At 40.1% G+C, this 18,211-nt stretch overlaps 1 protein-coding gene across 1 annotated transcript in view; it reads left to right on the top strand.

Annotated features, from left to right (window-relative positions):
- Positions 1-18,211, top strand: part of FRAS1 (Fraser extracellular matrix complex subunit 1) — a 423,267-nt gene that overhangs the window by 230,117 nt on the left and 174,939 nt on the right. Inside the window, exons 19-20 of the mRNA XM_081054857.1 lie at positions 9,541-9,681; positions 12,008-12,151. Of these exons, the coding sequence (XP_080910983.1) occupies positions 9,541-9,681; positions 12,008-12,151 (285 nt within the window). The remainder of the gene's footprint in view (positions 1-9,540; positions 9,682-12,007; positions 12,152-18,211) is intronic.

The following is an 18,211-nucleotide window of genomic DNA, read 5'->3' on the forward strand; positions in this document are numbered from 1 at the left end:
AAGAAATAAATGAATAACAACAACAGCAACAAAAGCCATAGCACCCTCTTGGCTAGTGACCTGTGCTGTGACGCCCACATAGGGTAACTGGGGAAATGGAGGGGTGGGCTGAGGTGTGCTCCAAAGCAGACACGCTCTGGTGAGATGCGGACGGTCACCTGCATGTGTGGTCCTGTGTTTTTGGCCCATTCTCAGAAATGAATTTGGATACTTCAGAAGATGGAGCTTTGACATTATGTTTCTTCTCATATGGATTCTGTGTTTCCAAAGTTTGGCTAGAATGGCTGGTACAAACAAGAGTCTCTTTCTGATTATAAGACAATTTGGAGATATTTGGTAGTTGACAAAAATTATGCATGTCTATTAAATATTAATATTTAAGAGTCATTAAAAGAAGGATTTTAATAATTTGATCTAGAGTTGATCTCACCTATTTAACTGATTGCTCACTAGCATTGGCATATTCAAGTTAAGAAAAAAGGCAACAAAGTCCAAAAAATACCCATCAGCCCCCTTGCCCAAATAAAACAAAACAAATTACAAAGTAATAAAAAACCAAGCCCTCCAAAACAACATACCTTTCATTCATTGTCCCCCACTAGTTTTCCATCCTTTCTGAGTTCATGTGGGTCTAGATGAGGTCTCCAGGGTAGAGCTGGGTGGGGGCTGTGCTGCTGTACAACTCCAGGGGCACCACGCTCATGACCATTAGTCTAACTGGTGCCGCCCAGGAGTCATTTAGTGACTATGCAGCCCTACACACATGGCAGCCCAACGTGAATGGACAAGACGTAGGACCTGGAGCTCCCATCACTGGGAGGCCTCTCTTCTCTCCTACTGATGTTCCCACCATCAGGGTAGGTTGCTCAGCTGTGTCTCAGATTCTCCTTCCACTTCTGTTGAGAATTTTTTTCTCTTTTAAAGGAAATTTGTTTTGAAGGCTAAGCTTTCAGTTGAGGTCTCTAGAGCAGAGTTTCTCATAGGACTCTTCTGGCAATCTTGTTAAGTTGGGGATTGAGATTCAATAGGTCTGGGGTGGGGTCTGAGTGTCTGCATCTGTGACATGCTCCCAGGTGAGGGGGCTGCTCCTGGTCTGTGGACCACAGTCTGAGTAAGGAAAGCCTCTGATGAAAGGAGGATAAGCACATCACTTTATCAGTGGTATACTTCTTTCTAACTAAAGCAGCTTAGAAAAAAAGTTCCAATTTGTATTGCTTCTCACTGCATGCACTATGCATATTATAGAAAGTTTAAAAAATACAGATAAGAAAAAAGGTCTATAACTAGGTTATCCAGATTTAGCAAATAAAAACACAGAATTAGGAAATAAAAACTTTACAAATAACAAAATGATTTTTTTAGTATAAGTATGTCCCAAATATTGCCTGAGATATTCTAAAATATTATGCATTGTTTATCTGAAATTCAAATTTAATTTTGACATTCTTTATTTTACCTGTAAATCCCACTTATGAGCCTTCTATCTTGAGATAATCTCTTTTAATCTCTTGACATAGATTCTTATAGTTATTTATACACACCACACAAACACTATATATACACACACACATATAAATATATAAATACTATATATATATCACTTTATAGTTTACAAATTACTTACAACCAAGAATTTTATTGGAGATCCTGTGAGTTTAAATTTACTCCCATTTTATAGATGAAGAAAGTGAGGCTTAGAAGGAATTAACTAAAGAATAATTTAGCAATGGGGGGGTGGAGGCCCTAGAATCTAATATAGGACATAATTGCTTAGGAAATATTTTCTTCTTTCCAAGCCCAGATGCCTTGTTCTTCATTTCACACTAGAGCTTCATGATTAAATTTCAGGCCCAGCCATCTCAATTAATGATGCAGTTCAATCACCATGCCAACCATTTGGCAGTGGTGATCAGGAAGGGATATGAACATGGTCAGGATGATTAATTTTGCCCCATAATTGCCCCGATTCCCTGGAAAATTAATGATGGATTCTTTCAATTTTCATGCAGTTCAGCAAGAGGTTCGAAATGATACCATTTTGAAGAAAGTACAAGTTTTATTTAGAAAATGAACTTTGTACTACAATAATGAATTTTACTTACAATTTTCAAATGTATTATATCAGTAAAAACAGTGCTTTAAAATGAATGCAGAGGTAATAAACATCACAGCGGTGCCCCATCCTACATCAGTAGCCTTTTCATTATACTTGGAATAATCATGGAGCTTTGGTCAGGTCAACATCAGGGACATTTTAGCAACTCAATTTGTCTAAGCCTTCTGTTTCAGTCTTGAAGATAAGGGTTGCCTCCTTCAGCTAGGTCTTACTGCATGGAGTAAAATGAGACAAAATTAATACATGTTTGATATCAATTTTTAAATGTTTTTCCAGTTTCATGGAAATATAATTGACATAACACTGTCTTACTTTATGGTGTACAGCATAATGATTTGGTATATGTTGGGAAATGATCACCACAATAAGTTTAGTTAACATTTATTACCATACATAGCTACAATTTTTTTGATGTGTGTGTTGAGAACTTTCAAGATTTACTTACTTAGCAACTTTCAAATATACAATACGGTATTGTTATCTATAGTTACCATGCCATGTATGACATGCCAGGACTTATTTATTTGATAACTGGAAGTTTATACCTTTGGATTACCTTCACCCATTTTCCTCACACCCTGCCCAGCCCCCAATCACTAGTCTGTTCTCTGAACCTTATCATAGAGCCTCCTAAGCTCTTGGTTGTCTCTCAAACCATTGTGATTGTCCAAGCAGCTTTCTTTGTTCTTAGTAACTCCCGGTAGTTGATGATTTGCTAAGATCTGTCAGTGTCCCAAAGGGGAGGAGGATTTCAGGCAGCACCTAGGTGAAGGCTGATTGGAAGCCTGATCTTCAGGCAGCAGCTTTTAAAATTTGTAAAAATACCTCTTTGGGGGGTGGAACATTGAGAGATGGGTGTTCCTGTCCATCCTCTCTTCACTGAGCTCTGGGAGAATAACCGATTAAGAATTGTTTCTCTGTTTGCTAGCAATGTTGGACCCACGAACTCAAGCCCCACTGGCCACGAGAGCCAGGCTGTCAAGGGTGTGTCCTCTGGGTGGCAGCTGCAAAGACCAGGCATCAGACATGTGTACAAGCTCTTTCCAGGGAGACACCAGTGAGCTGGAGCAGAAGAGAGACCGTGTGAATATAGTATCCTTGAGCCTCCCAGGTCTCAGAAGCGGATCACACAGTCTGGTTAAATTAGAAACCTGACCTTCAGGCTGCAGCTTTTAAGATATGCAAATGTCTCTTTTAAGGAAAGACTGGGGATGAGCCTGTATGACTGCTGCTTCTGCTCAGAGCCTTGGGGGAATAACCACCACAAGTTCTTGCTGCCATTCAGAACTGTTTCTTTGTTTACTGTATATAGTCTTATGGATATTTCAGAGCTAGAGTTTTGGGGTCCCATCCCTCAGGTCGAAGTCTTAAATGTTGGGGCAATAGATATGGGGTTCAAATCCTTTACTCCTCAGGGAAGAGCTGGGAGTTGTGAGTTCCCTCCTGATTGTATGTTGCTCTTTTGGGGTGGGATAGTTTATGGTAAGACTGCCTCAGCCTTTCCTATGCGTTCTGATACCATTTTTTTCTCCTTTGCCTGTTATGTAGGAGTTGCTCAGCTAGTTTCTGTATTTCTTTCAGAGGAAATTGTCTATGTGTAGCTGTAGATTGGTGCGTTCCATGAGAGGAAGTGAGTTCGGGAGCCTGCTATGTCGCCCGCCATCTTGGATGGGAATACTGATTTTGTTTTTTTAATAAGAAATTCACATATTATTTTGGTCAATTAATTAACTTGTTTTAGATGAATGGGAAGAAATAAAGTATATTGTGAATATTTTGTTCTATTTAGTTGTAGCTAAGATTCACCAAATGTCTTAAGACAAAGATTTTTAATTAAAGAAATAAATGGGCAGGAGTCTGCCTGCTCAGCTTAAGAGTGTGTTACTATTTATGAGGTTGGGATTCCCTTGCATTCATTGAGTAAAAGACATGACTTCTATATTAAGCAATACTCTTTAATGTAGTCCTTAGAGTACTGACATGAGCTGTACAAATGCATGCCTTTTGGTAATGTTCAATTTTCTTCACTTTCTCCTCCTTGCTTTTTATAGCATGGGTGTGCTAGGTTTTGGGGATAGAAAGATGAAAAAGATATGCCTTAAGGAAAGTGTGTTCAAGTCGGGCCGACTGACATCTGAACAAGTAATTAAAAGAACATGATACATGCTGGAATGGTAATAGGCACAAGGTGCAGAAGGAATCCAAACAAAGGAGACTGACTCTATCTGGGGCAGAGTGTGTGAGGAAAGATATGCAAAGGGAAAACTTTACATCATCAGGCTGTTGAAGGATTAATGGGAGTTCACCAGGGAAAAAGGTGGGAAAGGGCATTCTAGGCCTAGAAACAGCAAATACAAAGGCATGGTTATTTGGAGAAGTACAGTGTATTCGGTATTCCAGCAATGTAAATTTCAAAATGGTGAATTATACCAGAGAGAAACCATGTTTCCTCGAAAATAAAACCTAGACGGACAATCAGCTCTAAGGTGTCTTTTGGAGCAAAAATTAATATAAGACCGGGTCTTATGTTAGATAAGACCCAGTCTTATAATAAAATAAGACCCGGTCTTATATTAATTTTTGCTCCAAAAGACGCCTTAGAGCTGATTGTCCAGCAAGGTCTTATTTTAATATAAGACCGGGTATATAATATGATATGATATGATATAATATAATATAATATATAACACCAGGTCTTATGTTAATTTTTGCTCCAAAAGACATTAAAGCTCATGGTTTGGCTAGGTCTTATTTTCGGGGAAACATGGTAGGTGAGTCATGTCATGAAGTGCTTTATGTACTGTGCTAAGGAGTTCAAAGTTGACACTGTTGGTATTGGAGAACCATTAAAAGATCTTAAGTAGGGGAATGATTTGGTTAATTAGCATTTTATAAAGATCTATCCGGTGGTTATATGGCAGGTAAATGGAGAGAAACTGAGTGGGGCTGGTTAGGGAGCTGCTGCACTCATCCACATCATGAGTAATGTTGAAGGTCTACACTAAGGAGCCTGGGGGGGAGCGTTAAAGTGAGATGGATGTAACAGAGGTCTAAGAAGTAAAAATCCATATATCTTGGATGTGTTGTGTTGAAGGAAAAGAGGAAGTCTAGGGTTTTCAGCATGAGTGACTTGGTGAATGGCGGGGCTACGAAGCGAGACAGTAAAAAAAAAAAAAGGAATGTGATGTCATAATTTACACTAAGGAGATATGGACTGAGCTTGGAAGAGCTAATGAGTAGTATTTTAGGAATAAGAAGTATGAGATACCAATGGAACACTATGTAGAGATATTCCCCAGGGAATTAGATTTATGTGATTGGAGTTCAGGGTAAAAGTCAGAGCTGTATACATAAATCTGGGACTCACCATTAAAGCTATGGATAAGTTTGCCCAAGAGTGAGAAGAAAAAGGGCAGAGGTTGCAATTTTGGGAAGCTCCAATATTCATGATGTAAACAGAAAGGCTAACAAGGAATGATCAAAGAGAGGAGAATTAGAAGAGTGTGCTGCCAGTGTTTCCATCTACCTATCCACCCACCACATCACCTACCTACCCACCCATCCAATCAGCAGAAATTCATTTATTGAGAACTTAGGACATAATGGGGGCAGGGACAATGATAAGTACCGAGGAGTCACAGAGATGGAAAAGATGTAATTTTCACTCTTAAAGTGTTCCCAATCTAGTATGTTTTGGGGAGGGAGTAGGTTAAATCATGTTCATTGAAAAAAAAAAAAAAAGGAAAAGAAAGAGAAGAAAAGGAGCAGGACAGAAAGGGAGAGATCAATTTTATTTGATTTCACTCATTTCAATTTTCATCCGTTTTGACTGTGCTTCAACTGTATGTCCTAGAGGATTTTGATATTTACATCAGAATTTGAAAGAAACCTACCTCAAAAATTGTTTTTGACATGAAAAGTCAGGATATTTCATATGATATGAGAGTAGAGATGCCAGACCACTCTTTATGTCATTAAAAAGAAAAATGAAGTAGTAGTAGTATTCATTGTCTGAAATTTAAATGGAAAATAGAATGAGCAAATATGTTTTAATGTAAATTTTTTACTGGAGTCAGGCCAACTGGACTTTACCACCATCAAAGGACAATTTTAGTATTGACACTTTTAGTGCTTAAACAGCTCAGTTATGCTTCTTCAGAAATATACGTACATAGCCATCAACTGGAAAGCCGCTTTCTGAAAATGTAGTACTATGTGGAGAAATTATTCATAGAACTTTTTTCAAATCTCTTCCATAGATGCCCTGTAATGGAGTCAGTCTTCCTTGAAAGATCTCAGGCTTCAAACCAGAACAGAACTGCTATGAAATCAGCTTCCATGGAATGATCAAGCCTCATAAAAGTCACTGAGACTGGGTAGACATTTCCAAAACCAGAGCAGAATTGAAGTTTCATAAGATTGTTTTAAAGACACAGGTGCAAATGCCTGTGCTTGCAGAAATAGAGCATTTTAGAGAAAAACACTTTGAAAGAATGGTCACCCAACGTCTCCTTTTCTCTCTTTACCTCATGGCAATGAACTAGCTCATTGTCTACTTGGTTCTTAAACATTTCCACTGACGGCAATTCTGAAGTCTGCCAAGTGAGATTCATTGAGGAGTATTTCTGAAATCTAGTGGGTGACTTTGTCCTGGAATTCTTGGCCCATCAGCCTTTCAACTTATTTGTTATCTTTCTTTGTTTATATAATTCAATAATATCTTTATTCACATTGAGTCAGGTTATTACATTGACTTTGTGACCAAATCGAATGAAATAAAATACACTATGTGCTCATAATGCATTAATTTATCTTTCCCTAGTTTTCAATTCCACAGTGATATGCTTTGATTTCCTATTTATTAGGGAGATATAACAAGATGAGCTAGGGATTTTAGCCATCTTGTGAAGTCTAATATAAACATATTGGTATCATCATAGGTGTATTTAAGTAGAAAATATTGTATTTCTTCTAGTTGCTTCCCCAGATCATCCTGGAAAGCTTTGTGTTGACAATATAATTTAGCTGGTTTTTGAAATATTGCCACCTGGCTTTCCACTCCATGCTGTTTCATTTTGTGTTAAACGTGTCTTCAATAATGAGCTAATGTGTCCCCTTCTTTGATAATATTTGCTTACAAACTTTTACCAGTTCATTTGTTTTTTTTAAGAGGAAATATTTTCACAGTGATTCTGAAAATACTTGGGAAAAATTCTTAACTGTGACTCGTGCTGATAGAACCAACTAGAAAAAAAAGAACTTATTTTAAAAATTGGGGCTCTAGCTCTGTTCTTCATATAGTAATAAATATTAAAGCTCTACAGTGTATATGCAGGTATAAAGCTCTACAGTGTATGCAGGGATGATAATTAAACTGTTTATCAAACAGAAAGGCAAGAGTATTGCCCAGCAGGAGTGGGCAGTGGCCTTAGGTAAGGAGCGGGGTCCTGAGGCCTCCTGGTATAGGTGGTAAAGTTTTCGATGCTGGGTTATGGATTAGGCAGGGGGCTAGTATGGGGCCACGGATGCAGGGGGTACTAGAAGACTTAGGACAGCTGGCATACACCAGCCACATATCAGTGGTTTCATGTTGTAATAGGCAGTACTGCTGGATCCCATCATCCTGGCTTGGGTCAGCCGCATGCGTATCAAAGACTGTATGTTACCTTTTTATTGGACAGTTGGTGGAAATGGAGGCCTCCGTGGTGTAATATCACATCCGGTTCTCCCAAGCTGCTGGTCTGTCAGTCTTCTGGGTGTTTCATAAGGTTGTGGGTGAGGCAACGAGGAGACTCCGAGTGGTGTCCCTACAGTCTGTGGGTCTTGTCCTCTAGACAGAAGGTGGCCTGAAATGCATGGGGTCATCCACCTGGGTAAGAACCAGGTCTTTGTCTTACCCACTGTTGTATCCCAAGCACTTAGACTTCCTTGACGCTTAATAACGAATGAATGATTAGAAACGAATTCAGGTTTCAAGATGTAGGTTTTAATTTTAATTCAGGTATGGTGAGACCAACAGATTAAGAGATGACTGCTATTGAAAAGATGGTTTATTAGTCACAGTTCCGAAGAGAAAGGGGCACGTCACTCCATAGAGGGGCCACATAGTCAGGAGGGAGTGAGGGGAAAACGTGGGCAAGAGCCTTTATTTTGGTTTCTGTGGCAAAGAACAAGCAAGGCAGGGAAAGAGCCTTAAGACTGGCTAGTTTGAATAACTTCAGTGGGCTCTGGGGTGTAGTGTCTGATATCTGGCACTGGAGTGGTTAGAGCAGGTGGAAAGTAGACCTGAGCTGCAATAAGGGAGGTGATGGGTGCATGAATTTTGGACTGCTTAGTTAGCATATGACAGGCACACTCACGGCCTAGTCATTTACTGTCTCTAGAAATTGGCTAGCCCTGGGAGGGGCAGTCTCTCGAAGATCACCAAGGTCTCTGATGTCAAACTGTCAGAAATACTGAATATAAAAAAGAATGATTAAAAAAAAAAAGCATGATTAATACTGGCCACCCTTGGGGAATGGTACAAATATCCCTTTTATTCTTAAAAGTCTGATGTAGGCAAACAGAAAGAAAGATATTTTCTTTCTCTTTGCTTCCACATTTCTTTTTTACACCTGTGGGTACTTGTAACATAGCGTTTAATGGTAATAATTATAGCTAAGATTTATTAAACCCTTCCTATGTGTTTAGCACTATCCTAAGAACTTTACATGCATCAACCCAATGAGTGTCCACAATCTCACATGCGGTATGTATAGTTTTTATTCTCATACACAAGGAAGTAGGAGTCTTGAGAAATTACATAACTTAATCAAGGTCACACAGGGTTAGAATGCGATGCTCTTATTTATTCTCTGTGCTATACTCCGTCTCCCAGTCATTGTATCCCTGTTACTTGCTTATGAGTCTGTTGATGCAGCTGGTTTCAGCAGCTCAAAGTGTTGGGCAATTCTTCTCACTTGTGTATATCCAGTCTGCCGCAGAAAGCAGGCACCATATAAACCTTTACGGAATCAATACTTAAAGCTTCCATAACCTTTCTCTTTAATCTGAGCAGGCTGATAAGCAGCCCATTGTCTAGCGATGGTAGAGGAGCTGTCCTAGGGGAAGCAGATCTGTTTTATGGCTTCCTGTACTTTATTTGACATTCGCTGAGAATGAGAACTTGGAAAGAAAGAAATGTATGACTGTGCAAATGGTTATTTCTGTTTTGCAGCATTTATGCCTTACTTAATCTGGGTTCCACAGATGCTTGCTTTGCAGGACATGGCCTTTAGAAAGAAGCATGTGATGTGTCCTTGGGAAAATCAAGTGAATGTGCAGAACGTGTTCTAACCTAGGACTCTTAACGGGAGAGACAGAGCTATTGCACTTGTCATATGGTGGCTTTCCTGATTGTCTCCTCTGCTTTATCGTTCTCCCAGCTTGCCACCAATCCTGTTTCGGGTGTGCAGGGAAGAGCTCTCATAATTGCACAGCCTGCCGGCTTTCCCATGTGCTGTTGGATGGGCAATGCCTCTCTCAGTGCCCAGATGGACACTTTAACCAGGAAGGCAGTTGTACAGGTGAGTCTGTAACATGCAGGAACATATTCCCTATGCCCATATTTTGTCTTCATAATGCAGCCAGACACTGTAATTAGAAATCTTGTCATACCAGGGGACTAAGGTTGGGCTGTAAATCCTGGTTTTGAACTTGTAGGAGTAAGAACAAGAGAAATTCTATTCTTCTAATAAGGAAGCATGGAAGAAGTGAAAAATGAGAATTAGCTTTACCCTATGCTTACACCGAGGGGTGGATTTGATGGTAGTCATCATGGAGACAAAGTACATAGGTTCCGATGCATTTGTGTAGAATCAGTCAGTGTTTGGCGTGACTTCTGCAGTTCTCAGCCCCACTTTCCCTGGATACAGCCTAATAAAGAAAAGGAGAGAGAGGTATTTATTTATTTTTTTGACAGGTCAGTCCAATATGTTTTTAAGAGCAGGTTTATATATTCCAGTGACTGGGGTCCTAGAAATTACTAGTTGAGATTAGTACAGGGTTTTATTGGAATTGACAAAATACTAAAATCTAAGCACCTTATTGTAGCACTTTTTTCTTGTATCTACAGAAAAAAACAAAGAAAAAACACATTTTATCATGATTACTATTTTATTTTTCAAAATAGACTCTTGAGGCCAGCTTATAGGAAAAAGCCTAATCTTATAAAATTGTATGACCTGTACTTCTAGAGTCGGAAAACGTGTAATAAATTTATAAAATATTTTTAAAATAAATTTATGTAATACTTGTTAGATTCATCTAGCCTCAAACTCCAAAAAGGAAATTTAATGTGAACACAGATTTAGATAATTGAAGATCAATATGATATTTCTTCTGGAATTTTCTTTTTCCAAATACCTTTTTAATCTCTCTAGGCCCCTGAGGGGTTGCTTTCCTTTACACATTCTGTCTAACTCAGGGAAGTTTTCCTGATTTCTCTGTCATTGGAGTTAAAACTGTTGTCTGTCCTTATGAGCTTTCAACCTAGCCCAGTTGGTTTACGTGTGTATATAAAATTGTATGAGGGAGAAAGGTCTGAGTAGCACCAACTCTTCTCTGTCTATACCTTTGCCCGCTGAAAGCCAGAAAATGGATGGTACCACAAAAGGCAGGGCAACCAGGTCACTGGAAATATTCTGGCAGGGAGGAGAAACAGAGGTGAGAGTCATCCTGAGAATGCGAGTATCTTTTGGATGGGTGTTTTCAAAATTAAGGGCCTCAGGAATGTAGAAAAAGTGATAGTTAAAGCTAGCCTCCTAATCAGTAGTTCATTTTCTTGCTTGCTTTTAAATATATATATATATATATATATATATATATATATATATATATATATATATATATATATATAAAACTCCTTATCTTCTCTTGGACTCTTGCCAGAAGTAGTGAGAAGCAGTTGACTTTACTCGAAATCTGTGTCTTTGCTTTCCTCCAGCTCTGTGCCAGAAGAGAATTCTTTGTCATCAGTTCCAGCAAGTTCTACCCAGCTCCTGCCCTTCATCTCCCCTCCTCTTGGAATCAGACATGCTTAGACTGCCTCGTCCATGGCAGTGACATCCTTCCATCTCCTCCTTCCATCCACTTGCTCCCGCTGCCTGCCCTGGCAGTACAAATGCAGCCTCAGCTGCAACCCGCTTTCATTCTTGGTCATCCTTATCTTTATTGCTCTCTCCTACTGTGACTCGCTTGTTATTTTTCCAGTGGAGTGCCTCTTGTTAATTTGGTGGGTTTTCTGGCCAAAACATAGTTTTATCATAATTTTGTCTGAGGAATTGAACTTCAAATACAGCTCATGATAACCTCCAGAAAGAAGACCTTTTCTGTTCTTTGTATGTTAATTAAGTATTGCCACTAAAACAGGCATTGTATTGCAGCATCGGACTCTAGTGAGAAGGTTTAATGGTCCTTGCTGTGTAAGGTTCCCCCCTTTGCCTGCCAGGAATTTCTGAGGAGCAGCATGTCTCCCTCTTCTCTCTGCCTTGCTCTCTTTAAATCATCGTGTTTTAGGGAAGGGGAGTCTTACCACTCACTTTTCTACTTTTGTCCCTTGATCTGAATTCGGGTTCACATGGATGGGGATGGGAATGCTGGCCCCTCTGGAATGTGCAGTCAATTACTCTGATTTGTATGGTTCTGGATTCCATGTTCTGTTCACAGATGGCATTTTCATTGACACCATTTTCTTGGTCAGGCCTAAGCATGTGCCAAGCTTGCTTGGGAGTCTTCAAAAGATGAGTAGTGTCTGAGTTTTACTCTTAATGCAATCTGTGGAGTGCATTAAATACTTGATGTATTTTCATGCTGAATTGCTAATTCCAATCCTGGTTCGTGTTTTTCCCCTAGAATGCCACCCCACCTGTAGGCAGTGCCATGGCCCGTCGGAATATGATTGCATCTCCTGTCACCCTCATGTCACTCTTACTGGTGGGAACTGCAGGACCAGCTGTAAAGAAGAGCAGTTCCTCAACCTTGTGGGGTACTGTACTGGTGAGTAAAACTTCCTTCAGAGTCACAGAACCACTGGCCAAAACCAGGGGTTCTTCATACCAGGCTTAAGGAGGCTCTTGTACTTGTCCTTTGACAGCAAATTAAGAGCTCTTTTGGGGAGACATTTGTTTGTTGTCTGGGAACTCACTCCACTGCCTCCCATGAAACATGTTGTAAATATTTGTGTATTTAAATGGAATTTTCTAATAACACTTTTTCAATTTTTGAACAAACTTAGAACTTCCTGTTAATGAAGATTGGAGTCATGGTAATAGAACCTCATATGCATGTGGCACTCTTCAGCTTAAGATAGCGAAATGTATTTCTGAATCTCTGCAAAAACTGTCTCCCTATTGTCCACATTATCCCATGTCTTTTGCTGTAGAGACCCTTGGCCATCAGCTCCAACTCCAAACATTGAGGGAGATTAACCCCCCAAAGTTGATCAGTTGCCCCAGGAGTTGGAATTTTTCCTCCTCGTTTTAGAACTCAAATCTCAAAAAGAAATAAATTAGTAAAGCAGTGTAGAATTTGGATAATGATGACGGAGCCGTACTGCATTTGGGGTCATCCAACCATTCATCCAGCAGATATCTTAGGGTGTCTACTAATGGTCAGGTGTTCAGAACACACACACACATACACACAACTGAATAAGACAAACACTGTCCTCAAAGAGCTTATTATCTGGAGAGAAGATTTTACCGGCTAGTGGGTTATTATACATTTCTTGATCCACTTATCCCAATTTAGAAGAACCATGAAGGGATTTGCTTGTAGCAGCTATCCGTCACAGCTCTGAAGGGCTTGCCTGGAAGGCATTCTGGGTTGTCACTGGGCGAGTGGGAAGGTGAGAAAGCTAGAATCTGGTTGGATGCATGCTGGAGGGGTTGGCCTGTCTGTATGGCTTGTCTCTGCACAGGGAGGAGGTGTGGCCAACTGTTTAGATCATAGTATGAATACGCACATTCAGTCTGGGACAGCATTGATGTTTCAGTTATCAAGTTTGGTGTATGTGTGTGGGGGCGGGGCGGGGGAGGGAGGCAGGCAAATCAATGGCAGTGCTCAAGTATAGCTGGTGATCCCTTGTGTTTTGCACATGACCTTAGCTAAAGACTAGACACTGAGTTCCAAAGTCTGTACCCTAGGAAGACTAAACTGTTAAGAGCAGGGCAAAAGCCAAAACAATGCTGGAATTCAGGGCAAAACCCAGTTGTAGAGACTGCATACATTTTAGGGGCAATGAAAAGTGGAAGCCCAGACAGCCTAGGCTTGACACTGATGAGGTACCCCACCAACTCTAGGGTGTGAGGCTACTGCCAGAACTGCCAGTTGTAGTCACGACTGACTTGGGAAGAAGGCAAATGGGAGGCATTAGTGCCCACCCTTGGAGAGGATTCTGGGGATGGCAGAGGCTGATTGTTCCAATCATTTGTAAACTTGAGTTCAGCTACTGATTCTTACTTTAGGATATGGAGGAACAGCTACCTTGAGAACGAAGAGGCCCCTGACATGGTTAAGCACATTAGTGGCTATTTACTCTACTGAGCACAGGGCACTGAGTTGCTGTTTGAGAGGACCCAGGGACGACCTAAGGAGATGAATCAGGCACAGTGCAATTAACAAAGAGTACAAAGCAATTTATAGATAATAACACCAAATGGCAGTAAGTGTTGTAGGAGTTCAGAGGAGGGATAAGTAAAAGAAATGGAAGACATTGTGGAGCAGGTAGAACCTAAAGTTCTTACTGAAGAATACGTAGATAGAGGTAGGTCAGATGGGCTTTTTGGGGGTGGTTCTCCCAGGAGACAGACCCAGAGGATGGAGCATGTGAGCTGGGCCATTCACAGCCAGTGTGTTCCAATCTGGCTGAAGAACGGGCTTATATTGAGACACAGTAAACAAAGCAGTTGGAAAATTGAAATTGCAACCAGGGTATAGAAAACTCAAAATCTCAGGCCAAAACGTTTGGATGGAGTTTTGTGGGCAATATATTATAGCAATGAGAGTTTTGGAGATGACTGTGACTTGACTAAGGATGTGGTATGGGCAGGAAATGTGCAAACTGTATGGGAGATGGACTGGAGCAAGGAGAGATAAGAGAGAGCAGTTAGAAGGCAGGAACTGCTGATAGCTTTTCTATTGCCAACTTGTTCTGCATTAAAAACTTTATGCTGGGGGAAATTTGTTTAAATAAATGTTTATATAAGGAGATGGGAAAATTGTAATTTTTAACGTTCTCTGTTCTCTCCAATGTCCAGAGTCCTCTTTGAAAGTAAATTAGGTGATTAGGAGTGTATTAATTTTTTAAGGCTAATAGGGAACCATTAGAATAAAGAATCGTGGGACTACACTAAATGACTTTGGAAGTCCCTAGTCCTAGAAGAGCAGGTCCCACTAAAATGAACGGCAAGGGACAAACCTCAGCTGTCCTGGGAATTAGGTATATTACATAAAAGTTTTAAATAAGGTAACCATTGTCTGGTGTTTGGAAATCCTTTATTGACTAGAGACTGGTGTATGAGTATTTGGTATAGAAAAAATTGACCAGTAATTTCAACTGTTGATCTTTCAGAGAACTGTATTGATCCTGAAGTGACTTTTTCAATAAATATATGCCCTTCCGAATACCCCCTTTTTCTCTCTGTAGCATTGTACAGCATTCATTCATTTATTGCTTTGTCAAACATTTATTAAGCACATGCTCTGTGCTAGGCACTGTGCTGGGCTTTGGGGATGCAAAGATGAATAAGATGTGGTGCTTGCAGTCAGAAAACATACAGTGTAGGAAGGAAGAGGATATGTGTGGAAAATGATATTGCTGTGGATATGAGATGAGCCTGTAGGACAAGACCCTACCCTAGACCAGGGGTGTGTATGTGTGTTGTATGGGTGTGTGGACTGGGGACTGAAGGATTTCTGGAGCGTTTCATAACCGAGATGATTTTGAAAGATATGTAAGACTTAGAGGGCTTTAGAGACTTGGAGGGGAGAACATTCCAGAAAGTGGGCCAAAGAATGTTATCTATTAAGGCACCAACAAAGACTTAAGGAGAATGCCAATCCTTAATATGGGAGTGGTGGGACCTGAAACAGAAAGAAGCAGGACCAAGTCATGAAGGCTTTTGTATGTTCTGTTTAAGGAGAACACGCTTTGTTATCAAGGTTGTAGGGATCACTTGAAGGTTTTTAAAGAGGGGGGGGGGGGTGTTGTGGTCATTTTTCTGTGTCAAGAGAAAGATCTGTGGAAGATTGTTTTCCGGAATACAAACCTAGGGGCAGAAAGGCCTTCAGGAGGTAGTTATAGGAATCCTGATGGGAGATGAAGGCCTCTAATGAGAAAATTGCTGAGAGAATGAAGAGAAGGAGGCATAGATTCACTAAGTATTAGTATATATTACGTTAGCCCATGTGAGATTGCTATTTTATGGGCACAAATGGTCAAGTAGTGGAAATTTCATATGGTTCAATCTAACAGTAGTCCCCTCTTATCTGTGGGAGATACATTACAAGCCCCCCAGTGGATGTCTGAGGTGGTCTTGGAATGTATACTACTGAACCCTATGTATGTATGTATAGTACTGTATAGTATGTATAGTATGGAATGTATAGTACTGAACCCTATGTATACTATGTGTTTTCCTATACATACATACCTTTTTACTTAAAGGAAACATTTTATAGCTTCTGTTTGGCATATCTGAATTGCCAGCATCACTATTCTTGTACTTTGGGGGCCGTTATTAAGTAAAATAGGGTGACTTGAGCACAAGCACTGTGATACCATGACAGTCAGTCTGATAACCAAGACAGCCACTGAGTAACTAATGGCCAGGTGGCCAGGTAGTGTATATAGTGTGGCTACAGTGGACAATGGGATGATTCACATTTCCGGCAGGATGATACAGAATGGCAGGAGATTCCACCATACTACTCAGAATGGCATGCAATTTAAAACTTATAAATTATTTCTGGAATTTTCCATTTAATATGTTTGGACAGTGGTTGACCGGGGTAACTAAAACCACAAAAAGCAAAATCACAGATAAGGGGGAACAACTGTAGAGGCAACAAAAGTTGGCTATCTCCTAGCCCTGGGGGCAAAGGGAGAGGGAGTTTGGGGCATGATTTCCCGATTTCTGGTCAAATAAATTGGAGGACTTAAGGGCCAGAATAGGAAGATGATATGTTTGGAATTTGGACAAGTTCGATATCGGGTGACCATTGGACATCCAGGGGTAGCTGTCCAGAGGAGGCTGGAGTTCTAAGTGAACACAGGTTTCTGACTGTAGTTCATCTGCTGTCTTTATTTTACCCTGAACTTAAAGTCCTGGAATGTTGTTTTTAGCTGAAGTGTTGCTTTAGTCAGGCCATAGTTAACCTCATGGAACATTTCAATGACTTTTATCTAAACTCAGGAAGGTGTTAGGAAGAGTCCTGTGATGATAGACAAACCACAAGATAATCCACTCCAGGCAGTGCCATCAGTGGAATGTATTTTTATCATTCTTGGGAAGTTTTGGCACAGTGGAAGCTCTGGGGAAGGACCCTCTCTGCTTTCTCTATCACCTGTGAGCTTTGCAGGGCGGTTGGATTTACTCACGGGATTTATTCTCTGTCTGGGCTGTACCTAAGATCATCATTCGAGACCTTTTAATTGCCTCTTGGCTGTTTAAGAAAGAAAATTACATCTAATCTATCACACAGACAAGAATAAACACATCCTGGGAAGAGGTCCAATAACCTCAATGTGTTATCACATATGGAGATGTCATATGTGTGGGATTTTTCCCTTTAAGTCTATCAAAGCAAATATACAGTTTGTGAGATTTAGGCCAGGGCTGAAAGTTTTCAACAGAGATAAATGAACTGGGGTTAGAGGCAGGAGTGGATAAGATTGCAGCAGACATGGTTAAGTGTTATGGAAAGCAAGGGTTTTTTTCTTCATAGATTTTTTTTTTCTTAATATATGCCCACATCTTAAGATTATCCAAAAATGTCAAAGCCTGAAGTGCTTTCTCCATTTGTTTTTCTCAGCTAAAACCTTTCTCCTGTTTATAAAAGTTGGTGAGAATTAAAAAGAAGTGAGAAATATCCAAGTGCAGATGCATAAAAAAAGTGCCTTGGGCTTTGTGGAATGGCCTACTGGAATGACTATACTTTTGAGTTCTTATGTAGAAAAGGACATAATACTGCGAGTAACATTGTAGAGTGGAATACTGGAAAATTTTAAACAGTTGATTTGTTAGGATAGCACGATTCTGGGGTATTAAAAAATGTGTTTGCTTAAACAGTAGTTTTTTAAAATGCTGGTCCATTTTTTTTTTCATACCTCTGTGCCAGAATGTAAGCAAGAGAAGACAAATGTCAGTAAAGAACTATTACTCTGAGCATTTTCATGTTGTAATCCATGGTGGTACTTAGGTTATAAGCAATGGTAATTTGTGTTACATGCAAAAAAAAAGACTCCTGGCTAAGTAAATTGGGGAATCTCTCTGTTCAATAAGGTTAAGCAACTTTCTTTAATGCAGGATTTTTCAGACCTTAACTCAACAGGTATGCATTGTGCATCTCTAAGATGAAGGAAGCTGGACGTGATTTCCCAAACAATTGCAGGCCCCTCCTCTTCATTGATTACAGCTTCTCACAAAGCTAACCAGTGGTTTGCAAAAAAATCTTTGGGAAGTGCTGCACTAACTGATGTTAATGTGTTGAAGAATTTGTTGGCACTCTTGAAAGGTAAAATGAAATAATGAACCTGTCCTCAGATCATAGACTTCCTCCCTCCCTCCTTCTTTCCTTTCCTCCCATCCTTCCTGTTTCTCTCTCTGGGCAAGCAGAGGCATCAATCGCTAAGGAAGCTTAGGTTTGCCACTCTCTTGCCTGCTAAAGAGCACCAAGGAGCAACCAGCAATTATCCTCCAGCGTTGGGTCTGAAAAGTGTTTGCTCTCTGAACCTGTGTGAAGCCGTGTGTTGATTGGATAGAAAACCTTTTAACATTTTTCTTCCAAACAATTTTTTAAATAAATTTTTGACCTCTTCCATGATATTCCCCATTT

This window comes from Rhinolophus hipposideros, assembly GCF_964194185.1.
Source record: "Rhinolophus hipposideros genome assembly, chromosome: 1".
In the NCBI taxonomy this organism is placed as follows: domain Eukaryota; kingdom Metazoa; phylum Chordata; class Mammalia; order Chiroptera; family Rhinolophidae; genus Rhinolophus; species Rhinolophus hipposideros.